This window comes from Calliopsis andreniformis, chromosome 12 (assembly GCF_051401765.1).
Source record: "Calliopsis andreniformis isolate RMS-2024a chromosome 12, iyCalAndr_principal, whole genome shotgun sequence".
Taxonomy (NCBI): domain Eukaryota; kingdom Metazoa; phylum Arthropoda; class Insecta; order Hymenoptera; family Andrenidae; genus Calliopsis; species Calliopsis andreniformis.
In genome coordinates, this window is record NC_135073.1 from 18,572,352 (window position 1) to 18,590,616 (window position 18,265).

Consider the following 18,265-nt stretch of genomic DNA (forward strand, 5'->3'; position numbering starts at 1 on the left):
TTATTTAAAGGAAATATCGACGAAAAAGTGGCTGGCACGAATGCACACCGTGATTACGCTCCTGTAAGAGCATAAAAACACCACCTGCCGTGAATTCGATGAACTATTTCGACTTGGAATCGAAAATGGCTGACAGCGGGGATGCTGTGAATAGTACGTCCTCTGGGAAAGAGGCTAGAAATACCGTCACCGATGGACCTGTCACTGATCCAGCGTCAAATAATAAGGTAAATCGAAAGAAACTACTATCCAATATTCAGGCGGTCAGATTTCTCTTGACTGTCCGCGCGCGCGCGAAAACTTGACAGTGTCAAGTATCGTATTTGCCACTGCGTTGAGTCTCTCTAATCAATTGACTCACAGAATTCTAAATATATTCAGCAGAACTTTTACTTAATTCGTTCGTTTTTTGAAAGAAAAACAATTCGTGCAAAGAATTCTCTTTTTTATCGATTTTACGTCTTTCTTTTTCAAAACACTGTACACCATCTTTCAGTCATTTTTGTCTATCTTCGTTTTTACCTGTGTTTTGTTTTTTCCTGTTTTATTTCGGTCCAACCCTATGAGATCTTGTGACCACATGTTGCTGTTACATAATGTAACACATGGCAGTAATTGATGTATGATCTTGTATATACTTTATGTTTGTTGCCAAACAAGTTACTTCCTCTTCTTATTAAGTACTGTAAATTAAAACCAATCGTGTATGAAATTTGAATACACCTGTTTTTTATCAATGAATTAAATATGAAAACTTCGTTATATGCTACACACATTTCAATCTGAGAATTTGAGTTGTGTGTATTAATGAAACGATGAAATATTGTCTTATGAATAAATTTATTATGAATGTTATTGTTGAATGCTCATCTGTGAAACCTATTCCTCTTAGAGATACATCAAAGTTATGTAATGTGGAAGTAATGTTATGGTAATTGGCATGAACGCTAAACAGTCTAAGTATGTGAGAATCACTTGTCTAGGACATTATGTCTTTCAAAATCATCAATGTTCTAAGTACTTTGTCCTTCTCATTTGTAGTAGTATTACACAGTTTATGTATATTAAACTATGATTCATTGTTCTTTTGTTTATTCAAGCCTAAAAAGGTACTGAAATAATATTTGTCTTTTTGTATAATTTTGTTATACAAAATAATTTAATAATTTAATCTCATTATCAGTTAATGCATCAATTCTGTATTTTCATAAGTATACCAATTATATCATGGTAATAGATTATATAGTTTTTTAAATATAATCAACAGCATATAACATATAGCTTCAACTCTAACAATGCAAGAATTCAGAGGTGATTTGCATGCTGTTACACGTATTGCCTGCTGCAGGCGCTTATATTATTTTACATATAGAGCATTATTCTCACAGTAGTCCGTAGGTTCGGTACCAATCACTCATGCATCGCTCATTACAAGCCTAAATACACTATATAGGCGTGGCACGATTAGCACTACTGAACCAATGTTTTGAGCGTCATAAAAATAACTGAGGAGTAATTACTAAAAAGGGAGATACTTCTGTATACGTAAAACTAGTATTTTATATAAGTTTTACGTACAAGTACCACCTTTGGGAGCTTTGTACCAAACTACGGACTGTACTATAGAAAATTGATGCAATTTGAATCATGAAATGGTGGTTGTTGTGATTTCAGAGCCTAGAGGCATCAAATAATGCCTTTCACGGCGCGAGAACAAAATTAGTAAGTAAGAATATATGTGTACAAAACACAAAGTAAACTTGTACTCCTTTCCATATGACATTCCTTGCAATTTCCTCAGGGCTGCTTTAATTCCCATGACTACATAAATGTGGTATGTGCCCATGAGTTTATCATTCTTGCCTTTCCATAAAATAACACAGGGTAATAATGAGACGATTTTTATATTGAAATTATAATTGAAATAATGCATAGCATTCACCTAATGTTATTAGTAATGTGGTGTCTAAATTATGTAACGCATGAGATGGAGCTGAAAATTCATTGTACATCGTCTATATTAATCTGTGTGCCCATTCAGCTAAATAATGTAGCTTCATTTGCATTTTTCTGTTTGTAGTCCATTTCAATTCATTGCAGCCCTTTTTAAGACGAAGGATATGCATGAACCCTTAATTAATTTAACTTTTCAAATGTTTAGGATTCTAAGTCTGGAGCCTTGAAGAAGTCCAGTCGTTATCGTAGCCGTTCTTTATCCGCTAGCAGCACAGACAGTTACAGTTCTGGTATGATTCTACTAATCTCACTCATTGTTAATTGTTACCCTTGTATCTATAACTTCTATTGTAACTTATTGTAACTCCAATGTTAATTGTTCTCCTTGTAATTTATTAATGAAATGTTTTTTATTAACAGTTTCCGTCCGAGCTCATGTTATTTATTGATGTTTATTGCAATACAAACTTTTGTAATTCCTTTGCATGTGCACTTTGTTGTGGTACTAATCGTGTTCATTTTCTGGCACTTTTATACTTTAGCATCTTATACAGGAAGCTCATCAGACGAAGACGATGTCTCGCCGCGCGAAAAAATTCAAAAAACGGAAAAAGGTTTCACCGATTTTTGCGTACGCAATATTAATCAACATGCATTTGGTCGAAGAGAAATAGAAATAGCGGAACAGGAAATGCCTGGAATTATGGCACTTCGTAAACGTGCGGCTGATGATAAGGTGAATACATTTTCTATCTTAAAAGTAAACAAATATTTCAAGATGCAACTTCAGAATGTACCATTAAAAAACATTATTTTAAATAGCCATTGAAAAATGCAAAAATCGTGGGATGTACTCATATCAATGCGCAAACTGCTGTTCTTATTGAAACCTTAGTGCATTTGGGAGCACAAGTCAGATGGGCAGCATGCAACATTTATTCTACGCAAAATGAAGTGGCTGCCGCTCTTGCACACGCCGGATATCCGATTTTTGCCTGGCGTGGTGAAACAGAAGAAGATTTTTGGTGGTGCATTGATAAATGCGTAGCAGCTGAAAATTGGCAACCTAACATGATACTAGATGATGGAGGAGATGCAACACATTTAATGCTCAAAAAATATAATGCTATGTTTAAAATGATTCAAGGTTCGTGCATCGTTCGCTTCGTATAATAAAGATATTAATAGTAATATCGATAACTTTCAGGGATCGTCGAGGAGAGCGTAACAGGTGTACATAGATTATACCAATTATCTAAAGCGGGCAAACTATCCGTTCCTGCCATGAATGTGAACGACAGTGTGACAAAGACCAAATTTGATAATCTTTATAGTTGTCGCGAAAGTATCATCGACAGGTAAATTACTTTTAAATCGAACGTTAGAATCTATGAATTGTCTTTACGTACGTATGTCCTCGCAGTTTAAAAAGATCGACAGACATCATGTTCGGTGGAAAACAAGTCGTAATTTGTGGCTATGGCGAAGTTGGTAAAGGTTGTTGTCAAGCTCTTAAAGGTTTAGGATGTATTGTTTACATAACTGAAATCGATCCAATTTGTGCTTTACAAGCTAGGTAAATGACTTCTTCATTGAACGAATAAAAAATTTGATACATGTAAATTATTCATAAAAACTGTCCTTACAGTATGGATGGCTTTAGAGTGATGAAACTAAATGAAGTCATCAGGAACGTAGATATTGTTATTACTGCAACAGGTAATAAAAATGTAGTTACTCGAGAACACATGGACAAAATGAAAAACGGATGCGTAGTATGCAATATGGGACACAGTAACACGGAAATCGATATTGTACGTTTAAGTTTCAATAATTTACCATTGATTCCCCTAAATTTCGATTAGTTCTTTGATTAAATCTTTTAGGGAGAAAAAACCCGTATTTCTTAAATTTCAGAACAAAAAAGAAATATATTGGTAAGACATTAAGACTGCTTTAATATGTTCTTAACAGAACAGTTTGCGAACGCCCGATTTAACTTGGGAAAAAGTAAGGTCTCAAGTGGATCATGTTATCTGGCCAGATGGAAAGCGCATAGTGTTATTAGCGGAAGGCCGGTTAGTCAACTTGTCTTGTTCCAGCATTCCCTCGTTTGTTGTATCGATTACAGCTGCTACTCAAGCCTTGGCACTTATCGAACTTTTCAACGCGCCACCAGGACGATACAAAAGCGATGTATATCTACTACCAAAAAAAATGGGTAAGCAAAATATAATAGAATATTTTGTCCTTTAATATCAGAGTAAGTTAAAACAATTTTGCTATTACTCAATAGATGAATATGTGGCATCTTTGCATTTACCCACATTTGATGCACATTTGACGGAATTAACAGATGAGCAAGCCAAATATATGGGACTTAATAAGGCTGGACCTTTTAAGCCTAGTTATTATCGGTTCGTATATTTTCATCGAAATAATTTAATCGTACAAAAACAGTATTTAACTATGTTTTTAATTTATTTCAGCTATTAAAACTGTGAACAAGTGTTTTAGCACAGTATTTGAAATCTTGTGTTTTCTGAGTATTATAAAGGCTGCCTCATTTTGACGAATTTCCTTCTATTGATTGTTGTGCTTATCCAGATCAATAGAAATTTAGGATAAGATTTCCTGTTATCTTTAATATGTTTTAAGCTATTCCATTATTGTAGAATAATATTTTCCGTATATATTTCGAAATATATTTCCGTATAATTGCAACTAAAATGGTGTGTTAAAGCCAGTTGCAATACTCAGTAATCTAAAGTTATATAAGTGAATATTCGTATTGAATTAGGGATTCCATAGACCAATGCAAATTTTTCGCAGTGACAGCGATTCTTTCGCGGCATTCTCTTTACGTCAATATCAATTCGTATGTGTTTTTTCAGTCCGCCGCGGATTCACTGCCGCTGCGGAAAATCGCGTTAGTCTATAGAATTCTTTAACTTTCACACATGTATAGCGGATTAATTTATGAGCTGTGCAAGCATAGAGTCAAATGTGTAATTGTTCAATTAAATCGAAGTCAGAGTTCAGCAGTTTTTCATGGGAAAAAAAGTAAGAAAGATGCGTGAAAATCTGTACGTCCGTAAAACATTTTTAACGCCATAGATTACGCGAATAGAAATTACAATTGAAATCATCCCTAACTGTTAGGTACGATGAACGCCAATGTTTTTGGTAATATTGAACATGTGTACATATACATAGAATTGAGTAACGCAGAAACATGGTCGTCACATGGATCATTGACACTCGTAACATGCGTGCCGCTTGATGAGATAATACCCTTGCGGCAATTACAATAATTGTTCTCAATTTGTTCACTGAAGCAGTAATTAATTACTGACTGTACTTAGTGTTTCCGTTTCCAAAAGGACTACAAAAGTCGATTAATTCCTGCTATGTACATAATTATATAAGAACAATTATTACGGGTAAAAATCTTGTTAAATTGACTCATTTATGATTGATCACGCCATTTCCTCAATTAAAGTGAAAAAATACCAATGATCGTGAATAGAAAACAAATAAATACCTATGATGCCTTGAGCATAATCATGTTTATATTATTGATTTATAAGTATCCTGTACCTTTTATACCTAATTAAGAACAGAGTTCTCATTTTTCAATAAAAAATATGTCTTGTACGTAGAAATTTATATTTTGGAAAGAAAAATCGTGGCTTTTGAGAGAAGAGAGTAACTTTATTGTATTCACGTTTTTCTTCAATTTTGTATATTCATGTATACACATAGAAAAGGTAGAAAGAAAAACTAGTTCCTGCTTCATTATCATTTCGATGAAGAATCAGTGTTCCTATAAAAGGCCTAAATAAATAGTTCCAAGTTATACAAAATAGGAACCAATTCGTCAGCGCATTTCCTTTAGAAAACATCGCTTCAGAAATGAATAGTTCATTAAAAAATTCAAGGAATTTTACGAATTCTGAAATAATGGAATTGAATCGCTAGAAATAGTAACACCTGACGCTATACACTTCAATGAATGCAATTACAATATGAAAGGAACGAAGGACGATTGGTACGTGAACAGGAGTATACTTTGGTTGTATGTTTGCACTATTAAAAACCAAATAGGAACCACCTGTGTACACACGTGTATCTACTGTAATATAGTGACATAGTTACTTGCCAATTACGTGGAGCAATACATATATACATATAAGGAATTATGAAACACAGCATCGCAGCAGTAATGCAGACCTTGTATACAGTAATACATCTTAACATTACTCTTTAATTTACAATTAATTTTATGATTAATAGTTACTTAATAAATTAGTATATTCTGTATGTTGAAAGCAATAGAAATATTATGTTAAAGTGTAATATTTTTGTAATTTATGGCATAAATAAAAAAAACCATTATATCAGTGACCATTCAAATGTGTAATAATGCAAGAGATTGAGAGCAATGAAGGAATGTGCCGTAGAAGAGAGTAAAATGCATCATAATCGATATAAATGTAGTATATTTCAGCATAATCATTATAAAGTAATAGCTTTTAAGCATTTATCGACAGCATTGATTGAAGATAAGTTGTACAAAGAATTCATTCTTTCATTTCTTTCCTATACTTTGTATATATGAGTATTGAAAACAAAACAACTTTGGGATTGATTGTAAAGTGAACCTATTACATGGCAAGGTTCGACGGCATGGCATACAAAGTAATGGCATAATGGCAGCGGTCTACAAAGATAAACTTAAGCACGTTAATTCGTTTCATAAGAAATAAATAATAAAACCAAACAAAAAATGTATTAAAAATATATTTTACAATACTCTGTACAGGATCTCATTTAGAATTAGTATCGTGTTAGCTTGGCGTTGATTCATTATCATGAGAGACAGTCTATCAATCACAGAATACTGTTATCAAAGTCTTCAATATTTTGCTTAAGAAAAAAAAAATAGAAGAAAAAATGCTTGCGCGTCACGAAGCGTTCTTATTAATGACATCAATAAATTATTTCCTGCAGTTAATTGCGTATGCTATAATCACATTGTCTCAATTTACAGAATCAATTTCAATATAGAACAAAACGTTTAAGTCACAGTATTCCTTGATTAATATCGACATCACGTCCCGTACATTTTCGCAAAGAAATGTATTCTGAAACATTTGTTGTCAATACAACTAAAATAAAATTTTCCTCATTTGCAAATTACCATGAAATAGTAAAGCTTTTCCGCGGATTGGTTGAATCTTCGAACTAAACCGACACGTAAATACATAAAAGCAAAATTTCGAACACTTCCCTTCGCTTATGTCAACAACAAATAGCTCAATCAAAATCTAGTAAACCGCATTAACAATTCACTGCACTCTGAATATAATAAAAAAAGAATCTACAACCAGGGAGCCCAGCAAAGAAACATGATCTAACACGATTATATTACACATTAAAAAAGAGAAAAAGTGTAAAAGAAAACAGTTAATATTTACAGGGGTTCGCGGGTCATTGCACTAAGATTGCTTCGTACTAAATAGATAAAATGATTCAACATTGATTGTTTTAAATTCCAACTCGGCTTTGATCGTCAATTAATTCATCATCGTTGACACTGAGCTCCCGCAGTATCAATGAAAATGTGTAACATAAACATTATAGACATCCCTAACGAACTATTCACTATTCAACTAAATTATACAAGGTTTGATTACGTTAAAAAAAATTACGAATATATGCGCATCTCTGCAAGGCAAATTAATCAATAATGATAAATGTTTTTTTAATGATAGTTGTTATGTCTTACACGTGTCACGTATATATATCGTCGATATATCTTCTGTATATATAATATATATATATAATATATAAATCGCTTAAACCACAATTCCACTGTTTAAGATTTTTTAGCTTAGGCTATTTATATATATTTTTTTAATGTGCAATAAAGTAGTTCTTTTTCTCGTTTATAAATATGTAACAAAAATAGATAATAGATATATATATATATATATTGTATGTACAATGTAGACATGTAAAATCTAACAAAGTAGATGCGCTCCGGCTATTCATCTAAATCAATCTAGAAGCCTTTTACCGTGAAAAATACTTAAATTATCTCAACATGAGCATATTCAAACTTGCGTGCATTCGTGCAGTTTTCTTTTTATAAGATGACTATACAATTAATCGATACTTTTCTCCCATTTTTGCTTCCCTCTCAAGTAAAATACTTTACCAAAGCAAATCGATGAAACAATTTGTTCTTTTCGCCACGGGATAGTATTGTTTAAATTACGCACTTTTAAACATTCTGTGTCTACACACGTATCGTTATCGTGAGAAACGATGCTTTCGTTTCAACACGAAATTAATTCGAATGCATCCTCCCTTTTGACTTAAAAATTCGCTATGAACTAAACAGCACTTATATGTTACACACGCGTTAAATATTAGCGGCTCCTTTCTTAGTAACAACAATATAACATACGAGTATACGTAAGCTCGCTCCAAAGGAAGCCCCTCGGATGTTGAATTCATCCACAGAGCCCCGATACGTGTCGTTTCACAAGTGCAAACAACACTAAACTTTGTCTCTACTTCCACGAATATTTTCAACAAGATCGTCGGCAATAATTGTTTAAACTTGTAAAACAACTCGGTTACAAACCCTCTCAGGCCTTTTTTGTACTGGTATGCATAGCACATGCAATCGAATTACTTTGTTCGTTCAATATGCTGGCAATTTTATGCTATCGCAGAAAATGATTGTTCGTGACAGCACGAGAAAAATGAAGTATCTATTTTAACTTGTATAAAACTCTGTAAATAGATTATTGCAAATATTAACCGATACATTGATTGAGAATTGAGTTTCGATCGTTGTAGAATCACACGATATGCCCTAGTCATTAAAGAATTGACGACATCGCAACGATATTGAAATTTTCACAAAGTTGCTTGATAATGGATGATAGAAGGAAGATAGTAAGCATTAAAAAAGGCCTGTAAAAACTCATGTACCCCGTCAATGACTAGCTTAAGGTATTATGCATATACATATTTTTGCTTTGTTCTTACTATAAACGTTTCAATGGCATTGTATAGTTCCTTAAAATTTCTGTAATCTGGGCCACTTAACTATTGTACCAGCGTTTTCCCAAAGTTCTAGGATTTTCTGACCACTCTGCTGACCACTAAAATGATCTTTCCAGATTGTATAAATGAATTTGTATTTTTAAAAAGAGCAATCACCTGTAAAACAATTTCTATTATAAATGGTAATGTAAAAATTAAATGAATCTATTTTTGCCATCTAAAATTTTACTAAAAATTTTTAATGCAGTCAGCAGCCAGATAAAAGAGAAAAAATGCAGAATATTGTTTCAACTATTTCATGTTTTCAACATGCAAAGAAACATGCAGGTGGTTTACAAACTACATGTTTGATTAGTCTTTCCTTATCTTATTATCCTTGACCCTGTACTCGTTACCATAGTTTCCTTTTACTGTGTATCTTCTGTCAATCATTGCTAATGATAGTAAGGTACTACAGGAACGATTTGTAAGTTATATATATATATACAGAGATAAACAAATTCGGTGTACGAATGCAATGTAGTGAAAATAATTGTAATTCTTATATGCACACGCCACGAATCTAACAAAACAAATGATTCGAATATCTGCAATTTCTATTTTTAGAAATTTTTAAATGTAACACATGCAAATCTGTAATTCATGCATTTATTCACTGCATATAATACTTTTAGTTATATTTGCATTGTTGCAAAAAACTACAAGTTTCTCGGACAAAACAAATATATCTATACTTACATGATTGTAACTTAAAAATTTCATTGAGGTTCTCAAAAAAGAATATTGTAAACATGCTACTATCGATAAAGAATGTTTTGCAATTCATTATCGTAACATTTAAAGAAAAATAATTAAAAAAATTTGTGAATACGTCTGTATAAATCTGAAAATGTTCATGCTATTAGATAGAGTCGATTAAAAGCTTCACAATGATTAAATAACAATTTCGCTACTATGAGAATTATTATACTGCCATAGATAGTCAGCAAAGAAATTTGATTGTTTCGACAGCGAAAAGCTATCTGTCGATGGGTGTATGCCACATAATTTACTTATCCTACGTATCCTTATGCTATGGCGTTGCTAGTGATTTTCGTATCACATTGCACGGTATATGATACAAAAGTAATACATTTTGTACATACTTTCACAAATAAGAGCATTTCTTGATTCGAAGTGTCCTTCTATCTCTGCTATATCGTTGTTTACGATATTTTTCGTTTCAGTCATGTTGTAGCATCGAGCCACGCTGTTTTGCGCAAAACCCCAGAAAACACTAAACTTTGAAACACACCGACGGAAACATGTCGAACTAGTCGTCATGCTTGCCTCCCTTCGAACGTACCTTGTGTTTTAATTTAGTATTTTCGGGCCTTCAATTTAAAATACTAGATTCGTAAAAAAGTGTAGGACTTACTGCCACCGACCTGATCTGAAAGCACCTACAAACGTGAAATCGTATTGCACCACCTTAGTCCACCAATAAGAGATTTCCCATATCAAAGGAAGTCCACGTGAAGTTACACACAAGCTGCACTGCCACAGTTAATATACATGCACCATTTTTCATTGAATAGTACTTGGCACAACAGTCACTTTACTGTACTGTTCATCTGACTGTCCTGTTGTACTTTGTGGCAGTGGCTTTTCAAACCTTTCACGCTGTACATATGGTGATGATATCGCTGACGACCTGTGTTGATCTAACTTTGGATTTTCCGCTATGGTAACATAACCAGTATTCTGTTTGCTCGTGATAATAGGCTTATCCAAGTTCAATTTGGGACTTGGCTTCGCACTATCTGATTGCCAGCAAAGTGGATATGTTGTAGGCGTGTCTTCCTCGCTTTGATCCACTATTACTTCTGGAACAGGTGTCTCCGGTTTACCTTTCGGCTGCTGATGCTGCTGCTGCAGCATTTGGAACACTGAACTCGCGAGAACGTATGGCTTCGATTCCTCAGCTGTACAAGTTTCAGGAGTGCTCACTTTCTGTGATGGTTCCGATACAGGTGTTTGGAAGTTTGATTTTTTAGAAACCTCAGGAATTGAGGATACAGACACGTATGGCTTTGAGGATGAATCCACTGCAGTTGGCAAAGACGTTGGACTTGCAAGAGAGGAAACAAACGGCTTACTACACGAGTCTGTCAAGGACGTTGATGCAAACGGAGTGGACATCGTCATGGTTCTTGTGCCATCAATGCTGCCTAAAGTGAACGGTTTCTTTAACGAATCAATTAAACCTGTTTGCACGTACGGCTTGGAAGTTTTATCAGCAGTGGAAAATGGAGTTAAAGGTTCTAGTTTCGGTTTGCTCGATTCCGTAAATGTTAGTTCGTCTAGGTCACACAGCGTATCAATAGCCTTCTTATCCTTCTGTTTCTGTTCTAAAGAAGCCAAGCTTATATACGGATTTGTAGGTTTAGCTTCTGTCTTAATAGATATCAATGTGTCTGCAGTGGACTCCGTTAAATCACCGTCACCCTCAGTTTTTGGTTTCGCGGGTTTGGGAATCGCTCCTATGACACTATAACCACCAGTGGCTGCAGCTTCTTTAGGAACGGGGCTTGGATTACTCGACAATTCCTCTGATGAAGGCATACTGATATAACCAGTTGAGGACCAAGTATGCTGAGAAGTTGTATAACCTGTACTATCAGTTAGATTCGGCGTGGATCGCGCCAAAGACAACGTATCACCGATTACAGGCTCCCCAGACTTTGCAACTTTTACATACGGTTCCCAGCGTGCTGTCTCTGTTGTAAATCCTGGTCTAGTGACTCCGACGTTCCTCTGACGTAAACTCGAAGACTCCCAAACTGGTAACGTTTCAAGTAATTTATTAGGAGACACAGGCATTGGATCTATCTCTGTACCACTATCACTTGAAACTTGAGAATCTGATGTCAGAGAAGAGGTGACAGATTCTTGTCCACTGGAACAACCACTTGAATCAGCAGAAGACTGTCGCATATGCTGTTCGCCCACTTTCTGAAGAAGTTTCTGTAAGAAAGATATATAAAATGAAAGAAACTGTAAGTCTTTGACTTAATAAGAAGTGTAAGAATTGTAAGTTACCATATTAGGCGCTAATCCTGGTGGTAGTTTGACTTCGACATCCTGCATGGCTTTACACTTCAACCACATCCTATTAGAAATAACAATATAGGCAAATTATATTTATTTCATAAAATACTTTGACACCAAGTATATTATACATACCTCTTTGATAAATGTGCAAGACAAAGAAGAACCGCGATAACGCTGATACTTCCTACCACCCATATTATGACACACACACTGAACGATGGTCCTGTCACAGAATCAAGTTATTATGCAATTGTTTCGACAAGACGTCAATGTAAGAAAGTTGAACGCTTGCTTACCATCACTGTAACAGTTCCCCTCTCCCGGTTCGGACCAAGAACCTTTCAAATGCGTATTATCCGATGCAATGTTAACAGCTCTCACGCGAAACTGATAAAGTCGCTCTCGTCCCACAGTCTTGCAGTCGGGGATAGGTAATTGAGCCTCTATAAGATTTAAGAAGATAGTGATAAGTACTCAAGTACATTTCTAGTTAACCGATAAATCCAGTCTTTAAGTTCATTATTACCTGTCTTAGTACTATTTTGTATTTCACCGTCATTCGAAGATATTTCATAGTAATTCAAGTGTCCAGCTGAATATTCAGGTTTATTCCAAATGACAACTACTTGGCTGGAATTCATGAAATGGACATTAGGTATGTTAATCTTTCCTGGTATTCCAATTTCCGTGATTGTATGAATCGTAGGTGATTTTGCACTGCAAGATACAGTACATGCTGTTATGCTAATACTGTAATTTGTATATGCCAGCAGATTTTGTAGTTCAATATGATGCACTTCTTCAACTTTTTGGACGAGTCCATTATAATGTACTTCATAGTATCGTAACACTCCATTCATTGCATCTGGTGGTTTCCACGTGATGAATATCGTCGTATTTGTCACTTTAATAATTTTAACATCTTGAGGTGGAGTCGTTGGCGCGGCTTCAAGTGTTGTATTGTATAAAGGATCACTGTGCAGCCCTTCTCCGCTTTTAGTCAGAACAGCAACAGCCAACATGTACGTCGTGTATGGCTTCAAGTTACTTACTACACCGTGTATAGTATGAGGATCCGCTTTAATCGTTGTATTCAATTTCGGACCTTTGCAGTTTAGATTGTAGGGTGAAACAATAGGGCAATAGTAAATATTAAACCCTTCCACGATTCCAATACGATCGGAGCAATCTAGTTTCCAACCAACTTCAATGAAGTCCGAACCAATTCGATTTATCCACACGGATTTCATCTTTCCAACAACTTTGTTGTGAATGACTGTACAAGAAGCCCATACCATGCCACTACTTCCTTTATTTGTATTCGCAGAGATTGCGAATTGATAGACTTTATCGCGTTCCGGCACAGTCATGTTATAAACCGTTGTATTCTTTGATACGTGCACCCAGTCTAGATAACCCTGTAATCACAGACGTTAATATATATATTTTTTAATGCTCAAATCACCAGAAGCAAGTGAATACGTACGGTGCACTGATAAGGACGATCGCGATCATTATCACACCAAAATATCGTGTAATTTGTAATCTCCATATTCATAATAGGGGGTTTCCAGGACAATTCATATAGGCCTTCGTCAAATGCAATTTTTGTAAACGCTATTGGTTCACGTGGTACTGTAACACGTAAGTATATTAGTATTGATAAATGAAATACATGTATTGAATATTATTGATTTCTTCACTTTCTTTCAGATCTTACTTTCATATTTGCTAGGTACAAAAATTTTAGCTCGATCCTTGTTTGCTCCAACAATATTTGACGAAACGATCTCGAATTTATAGTTATTGAAACTAATTCCTTTAAATTTAGCATACGTCGTCGTTGTTTCATTTGGAGTTAGTGTCAATTTTCGTCCATTTTCTTCTACATGATCGATCTCATATGTAAAGTTATCACCATTTTTTAAGTATGCTGGTATGTCTTGCCAATATAAATATACATCCCTGGTAGCACTGTTCTCCGCTATTTCAAAGCTTCCAATATCGGTTTTTGGAGGACGGCCAGGTACTAAAGTATCAAATACATAGAAATATAAAAAATAACTTGAAAAATACTTAATGGTAACATTAAAATCGCTACGAGTGTATCTTACATCTTGGCGGTGTTCTAAAGGTGATGTCACAGAATTCACTCCACTTATCTTCCCCTATAGCAACTGCGCTTTTCATAAAAACTCGAACGTCATAGGCAGTATTGGCATATTCCAATCCAGTAAGATTATAATATCTTTTATGCGCGCGGACATCATTTGTAATATTGATTATCTGATAAAAATTTGTTATCAATAAACAACATGCTACATTTTTCTAGTAATTTCATAGTACAATTACATATTTCTCTTACACATACCTGCCAAGTTTTCCGAAGCTCCCACTGATTTTGATACTCTATTCTATGATGCAAACCAGGAGGGAAATTCTGCATTGGGAATGGCACACTCCAGTGTAACAATGCGCTATCAAATGTTTTATTAACAATGGACAGGTTGGCCGGTTTGTCCGGAATAACTGAAAACATTTATATTAACATTTAGTATTGAAATAATTTTAATATGTTAAAACTGTGACTAGAAATTACAAATACAAACCATGAGCAAAATGATTAAATTTATACTGAAAGCTTGCATTCCCCAGCACATTTTCTACGTTTAAAATAAATGTATAAAATTCGTAAGGCTGTCGGTAAATTGGATTTGTAGATGTATCCCACAAGCATGTATTTGGTGGTAAGGGCTTTTGATGTTCTTTTGGACATGGAAATAACTTTCGACCTCCTGCTCTTCCTGCTAGTTTAAATACAAGCGTAAATCTCGTTGTAACATAATTCTGGACGGGATCCCATGAACAATTCATATTCTCCCAATTGCGGGATATACAAGTAAAATTTTCTGGCTCTTGAGGTTTAACTGAAAATAATCAACAAATTGTACTTTATAAATTTAATAAAATATTTTTAAAAAAATATACTTGTATCAAATGCAAGAATTTTTTCCATATAAAAATAATTTCATGGTAGGTATATTATATTTGAAATGCCTATGGTTCTCTGGCTGAGCTTATCTTAAATGATAGTTAAGTATGAATTCCAAGATACAAAGCACATTAAATGAGGTTCTTATAATTCTACTCAAAGCAGGCATTCAATAGAGACCCTTGTCTCCATAAGGGACCTTCTGATTTATACCAATAAACACAAGTAACTAACATTATTCAATAAGAAATATGTTATTTACTTATTTAAGATTTCAATAGGTAAATTTAATTGATACTTACATCCAACTACAACTTTATTTAAACAAACTGCTTCATACTGTTTATTGTGATCATTGTGTAATCTTAATTTACAATAATACATGTCTTCTGCAGGTGGAGGTCTCTCTACATCCAATGATATTGTAGTTTCGTTAATGATGCTAATAAACTGTGGTTCCATCTCTCTTTTGTTGCGAAAGAATACAAGATCTGAAGCATTTTTCCCAGGAAATTCGGCATCCACATATGTTTGATTCAATATACAAAGTATTCTCAAGGGTTGGCCATATTCAAGAACTATGTCACCTTGTGGCCAAGTTCCTTCAGAAAAGAAAAAAAAATGTTTCAAATACTTTCAACTAATAATTAATTTAAAGTTTCTATTTTAAGTTGGAGTAGATCAAAACTTATTTAACAAAGTATGATTTTGCTTGAAACCTTAGTGTCTACCGTACACCCAGTGTATTAAATATAGCTACATACATTTAGCACCAACACTAGAATTCCAAAAAGAGAAATAAGGTATACGCCGTATTTATAAACTCAGCTACTCACTTCCAGGTGTTTTGAGTCCAATTGCACACTGATTTGGGTCTGCATTACAGAATGTTGTACACAATAAAGTGATAAAAGGGATGAAAAGTATTCTCCAAAAACAATTCCTCCATTGTGTACCAACTCTTTTTCTAATTGGTGGAGGCAAATTCTTATCTGCTAGAGTCCTCCATAAATTACATGTATTAGAGCACACACAACTATTTAAGACTTGTTTATGGTTTTGACAATGCATTACATCACAATTACAATCAACATCATTAACACTTTCACTTGATATACAGCAATCAACCAAACATCTATTGGAAGAGTATCTAACAGTTGCTGAAACTTCAGCTCTGTCATACAACTCATTCTCTATCCCTTTAATATCCTTTTCAGAGGGATAAGTATCATTTTCTATATGTATACTTTTACTTCTACATTTTTCTGAATCACAGCATAAAGTCTCTTTCATCCTATGCACATCCAAAAGCCTATCCACATCATGTTTCAATGTACTTTCCAAATCTGATAATGAGAATTGAAACATCTCTTGTAGAAGTCTTTCGGGACCTGCTTTGGTAGAAGACATCTTGTGTTCCCATCACTAAAAAAAACGAGCAATATTATATTTAGGATAATATAACTAATCAAAATTAATAATGAAGAAATAAACCATACAATGTACAAAAATGTACATGCACTAAAGCTAAACTGTAACTAAAGTCTTAAGCCTTAGAGAAGCTGAAAATGAATGAATCAAAATATAGTTCTAATTAATGAGTACAAGATCACTATATATCTCTTCTATAGAAAGATATATCTTTATTACACATATATAAAAGTTTCTTTTTAGTACACATAAGTCCATTATACAAGAAATTCATAGAAAGCTTTCATCATCAAATGCTAGTAAATTCGTATATACAATGAAATCATTATATGCAAGGAATCAGAATGAGAGTATGTATAATAAAATTACCATAAATCTTTACTCAAAACCTTGTATGTGTAGATATATCAATAGATACTTTTGTATTCTATGGTGTTATACCATAGATGCATACAAAATGAGTGCCCCAACAAACTAAAATCAGGGAGATAGCTTATTCAGATAAAAGATTGTGGAATGAATTATTCATTAACCAGATTGAATACCATTGTTCAATACATGACTCAAATAAGATTTCTGCAGTTCGAGCTATACAACAACGAATAAACTAATACTTCAATGGGCATGCTTTAACTCACAGATGAACTTTAGAACTCATTAGAATTTTCTTAGAAATTTTAATGTTTTCTATAGAAATAGGAGTTCTACTAGTTAAAACACAGGACCTACTACATGACCTAACGAGTTAAGCAGATTAACGAGAATCACATATAAACATATTTTTCTTAATGTTATGAATAAATTTTTCAAACGATTCCATTAAACGCGATTGGTCGCCGCAGTTATTTACTAGAAAGAATAATCATCGGAGTAATAGGAAAAGTTGATAACACGAAAACCGTAATCAGTCATCACGGTCGTGATACAAGGCGAGAAAAAGAAAAAAAGAAATCTACGTACACATACATAGCGTGCATCCTAGTCGCAGAAATTATTTAGTATAATGCAGTACACCATAGCTTCCACCGCGAAACTGCGGAGCATTCTCGAGGATATTTGAAACGCGTACCATATTAAAAGGCATTACACTCGTTTATTTACGAGCATACGCTGTGCCCACGACAGAACGCGTTCCGTATAGATGTCCGTGCCTTGTATTCCGTCTTGTTGCACGCACACGTACACACACACACCCATAGCGACTGCACCTAACATTGTGTGCGATCTCATGAATGCTGGCCTACATGTATAAGCGCACACATCGGCGTACGAGCGAGCGCGCGCGGGGTATACGCGCACACACATGCAAAACAATGCACGTAACGAGGTTGTTCACGTAGGAAACGTCGCGCAGTGTCTCGTAACTCGTAACGTAGCCGAAATGCCTAGGCTGGATCGAAGGCAACGAGAGCGAGCGATCGAGAAGCTCAGACTCGTTTCACGAGGCAGCCAAACGACAGCAGCATATTTCACAGGAGCTGCACGACTAGAATGCACCAGTCCCCCGATTATCCGATCGTTTTGTAGCGTACTCACCGTCAGCGAGCGATCGACGAATTCCCGCAGATCCCTCATCGTGCTGATCACGTATCTCCGAATCGTCTCCACTACTCCACTTCACCGAACTTAACGCGCTACGGGCGGTCGAACGCGAACCCGTTCTACCCGCTGGGTATATATCTTTCTGGTTACTGTAACGCGTTTCCAAGG

At 34.7% G+C, this 18,265-nt stretch overlaps 2 protein-coding genes and 1 long non-coding RNA gene across 6 annotated transcripts; 1 reads left to right on the forward strand and 2 right to left on the reverse strand.

Moving 5' to 3' along the window:
* The first annotated feature begins 120 nt into the window (after positions 1 to 120).
* On the forward strand, positions 121 to 5,520 carry LOC143186172 (adenosylhomocysteinase-like 1). Of its 3 annotated transcripts, none has more exons than XM_076389663.1 (11): positions 121 to 227; positions 1,675 to 1,722; positions 2,162 to 2,246; positions 2,499 to 2,692; positions 2,779 to 3,103; positions 3,164 to 3,314; positions 3,380 to 3,532; positions 3,605 to 3,770; positions 3,931 to 4,177; positions 4,253 to 4,373; positions 4,446 to 5,520. In XM_076389663.1, exons 1-11 carry the CDS (start codon positions 126 to 128, stop codon positions 4,450 to 4,452), a joined length of 1,599 nt encoding a protein of 532 aa, XP_076245778.1. In that variant the 5' UTR covers positions 121 to 125; the 3' UTR covers positions 4,453 to 5,520. The 3 variants fall into 3 exon arrangements, with proteins under 3 accessions (XP_076245778.1, XP_076245779.1, XP_076245781.1); XM_076389664.1 differs by having other exon boundaries at positions 2,511 to 2,692; XM_076389666.1 differs by lacking the exon at positions 1,675 to 1,722 and having other exon boundaries at positions 135 to 227.
* Positions 5,521 to 9,813: 4,293 nt separating this feature from the next.
* On the reverse strand, positions 9,814 to 10,607 carry LOC143186174 (uncharacterized). Of its 2 annotated transcripts, none has more exons than XR_013003019.1 (2): positions 10,467 to 10,607; positions 9,814 to 10,372 (listed from the first exon to the last, which is right to left on the reverse strand). It is a non-coding gene; the product is annotated as an uncharacterized LOC143186174 (long non-coding RNA). The 2 variants fall into 2 exon arrangements; XR_013003018.1 differs by having other exon boundaries at positions 9,816 to 10,384; positions 10,467 to 10,578.
* On the reverse strand, positions 10,602 to 18,225 carry Dome (cytokine receptor domeless). Its single transcript, XM_076389658.1, has 13 exons — positions 18,092 to 18,225; positions 15,961 to 16,549; positions 15,427 to 15,726; positions 14,742 to 15,059; positions 14,504 to 14,661; positions 14,247 to 14,418; positions 13,853 to 14,161; positions 13,619 to 13,767; positions 12,659 to 13,550; positions 12,429 to 12,575; positions 12,265 to 12,355; positions 12,121 to 12,190; positions 10,602 to 12,045 (listed from the first exon to the last, which is right to left on the reverse strand). Exons 2-13 carry the CDS (start codon positions 16,532 to 16,534, stop codon positions 10,606 to 10,608), a joined length of 4,620 nt encoding a protein of 1,539 aa, XP_076245773.1. The 5' UTR covers positions 16,535 to 16,549; positions 18,092 to 18,225; the 3' UTR covers positions 10,602 to 10,605.
* Between the last annotated feature and the right edge of the window lie 40 nt (positions 18,226 to 18,265).

Bases quoted from the DNA above. Each gene is read 5' to 3' on its own strand.
- LOC143186172 (XM_076389663.1), top strand. From the start codon at position 126: ATGGCTGACAGCGGGGATGCTGTGAATAGTACGTCCTCTGGGAAAGAG. The intron at 228-1,674 runs GTAAATCGAAAG...TTGTGATTTCAG, and splicing joins ATCCAGCGTCAAATAATAAG to AGCCTAGAGGCATCAAATAA. The intron at 3,771-3,930 runs GTACGTTTAAGT...TGTTCTTAACAG, and splicing joins GTAACACGGAAATCGATATT to AACAGTTTGCGAACGCCCGA.
- Dome (XM_076389658.1), bottom strand. From the start codon at position 16,534: ATGTCTTCTACCAAAGCAGGTCCCGAAAGACTTCTACAAGAGATGTTT. The intron at 15,727-15,960 runs GTGAGTAGCTGA...TCTTTTCTGAAG, and splicing joins TGGACTCAAAACACCTGGAA to GAACTTGGCCACAAGGTGAC. The intron at 13,551-13,618 runs GTACGTATTCAC...CTGTGATTACAG, and splicing joins ATCGTCCTTATCAGTGCACC to GGTTATCTAGACTGGGTGCA.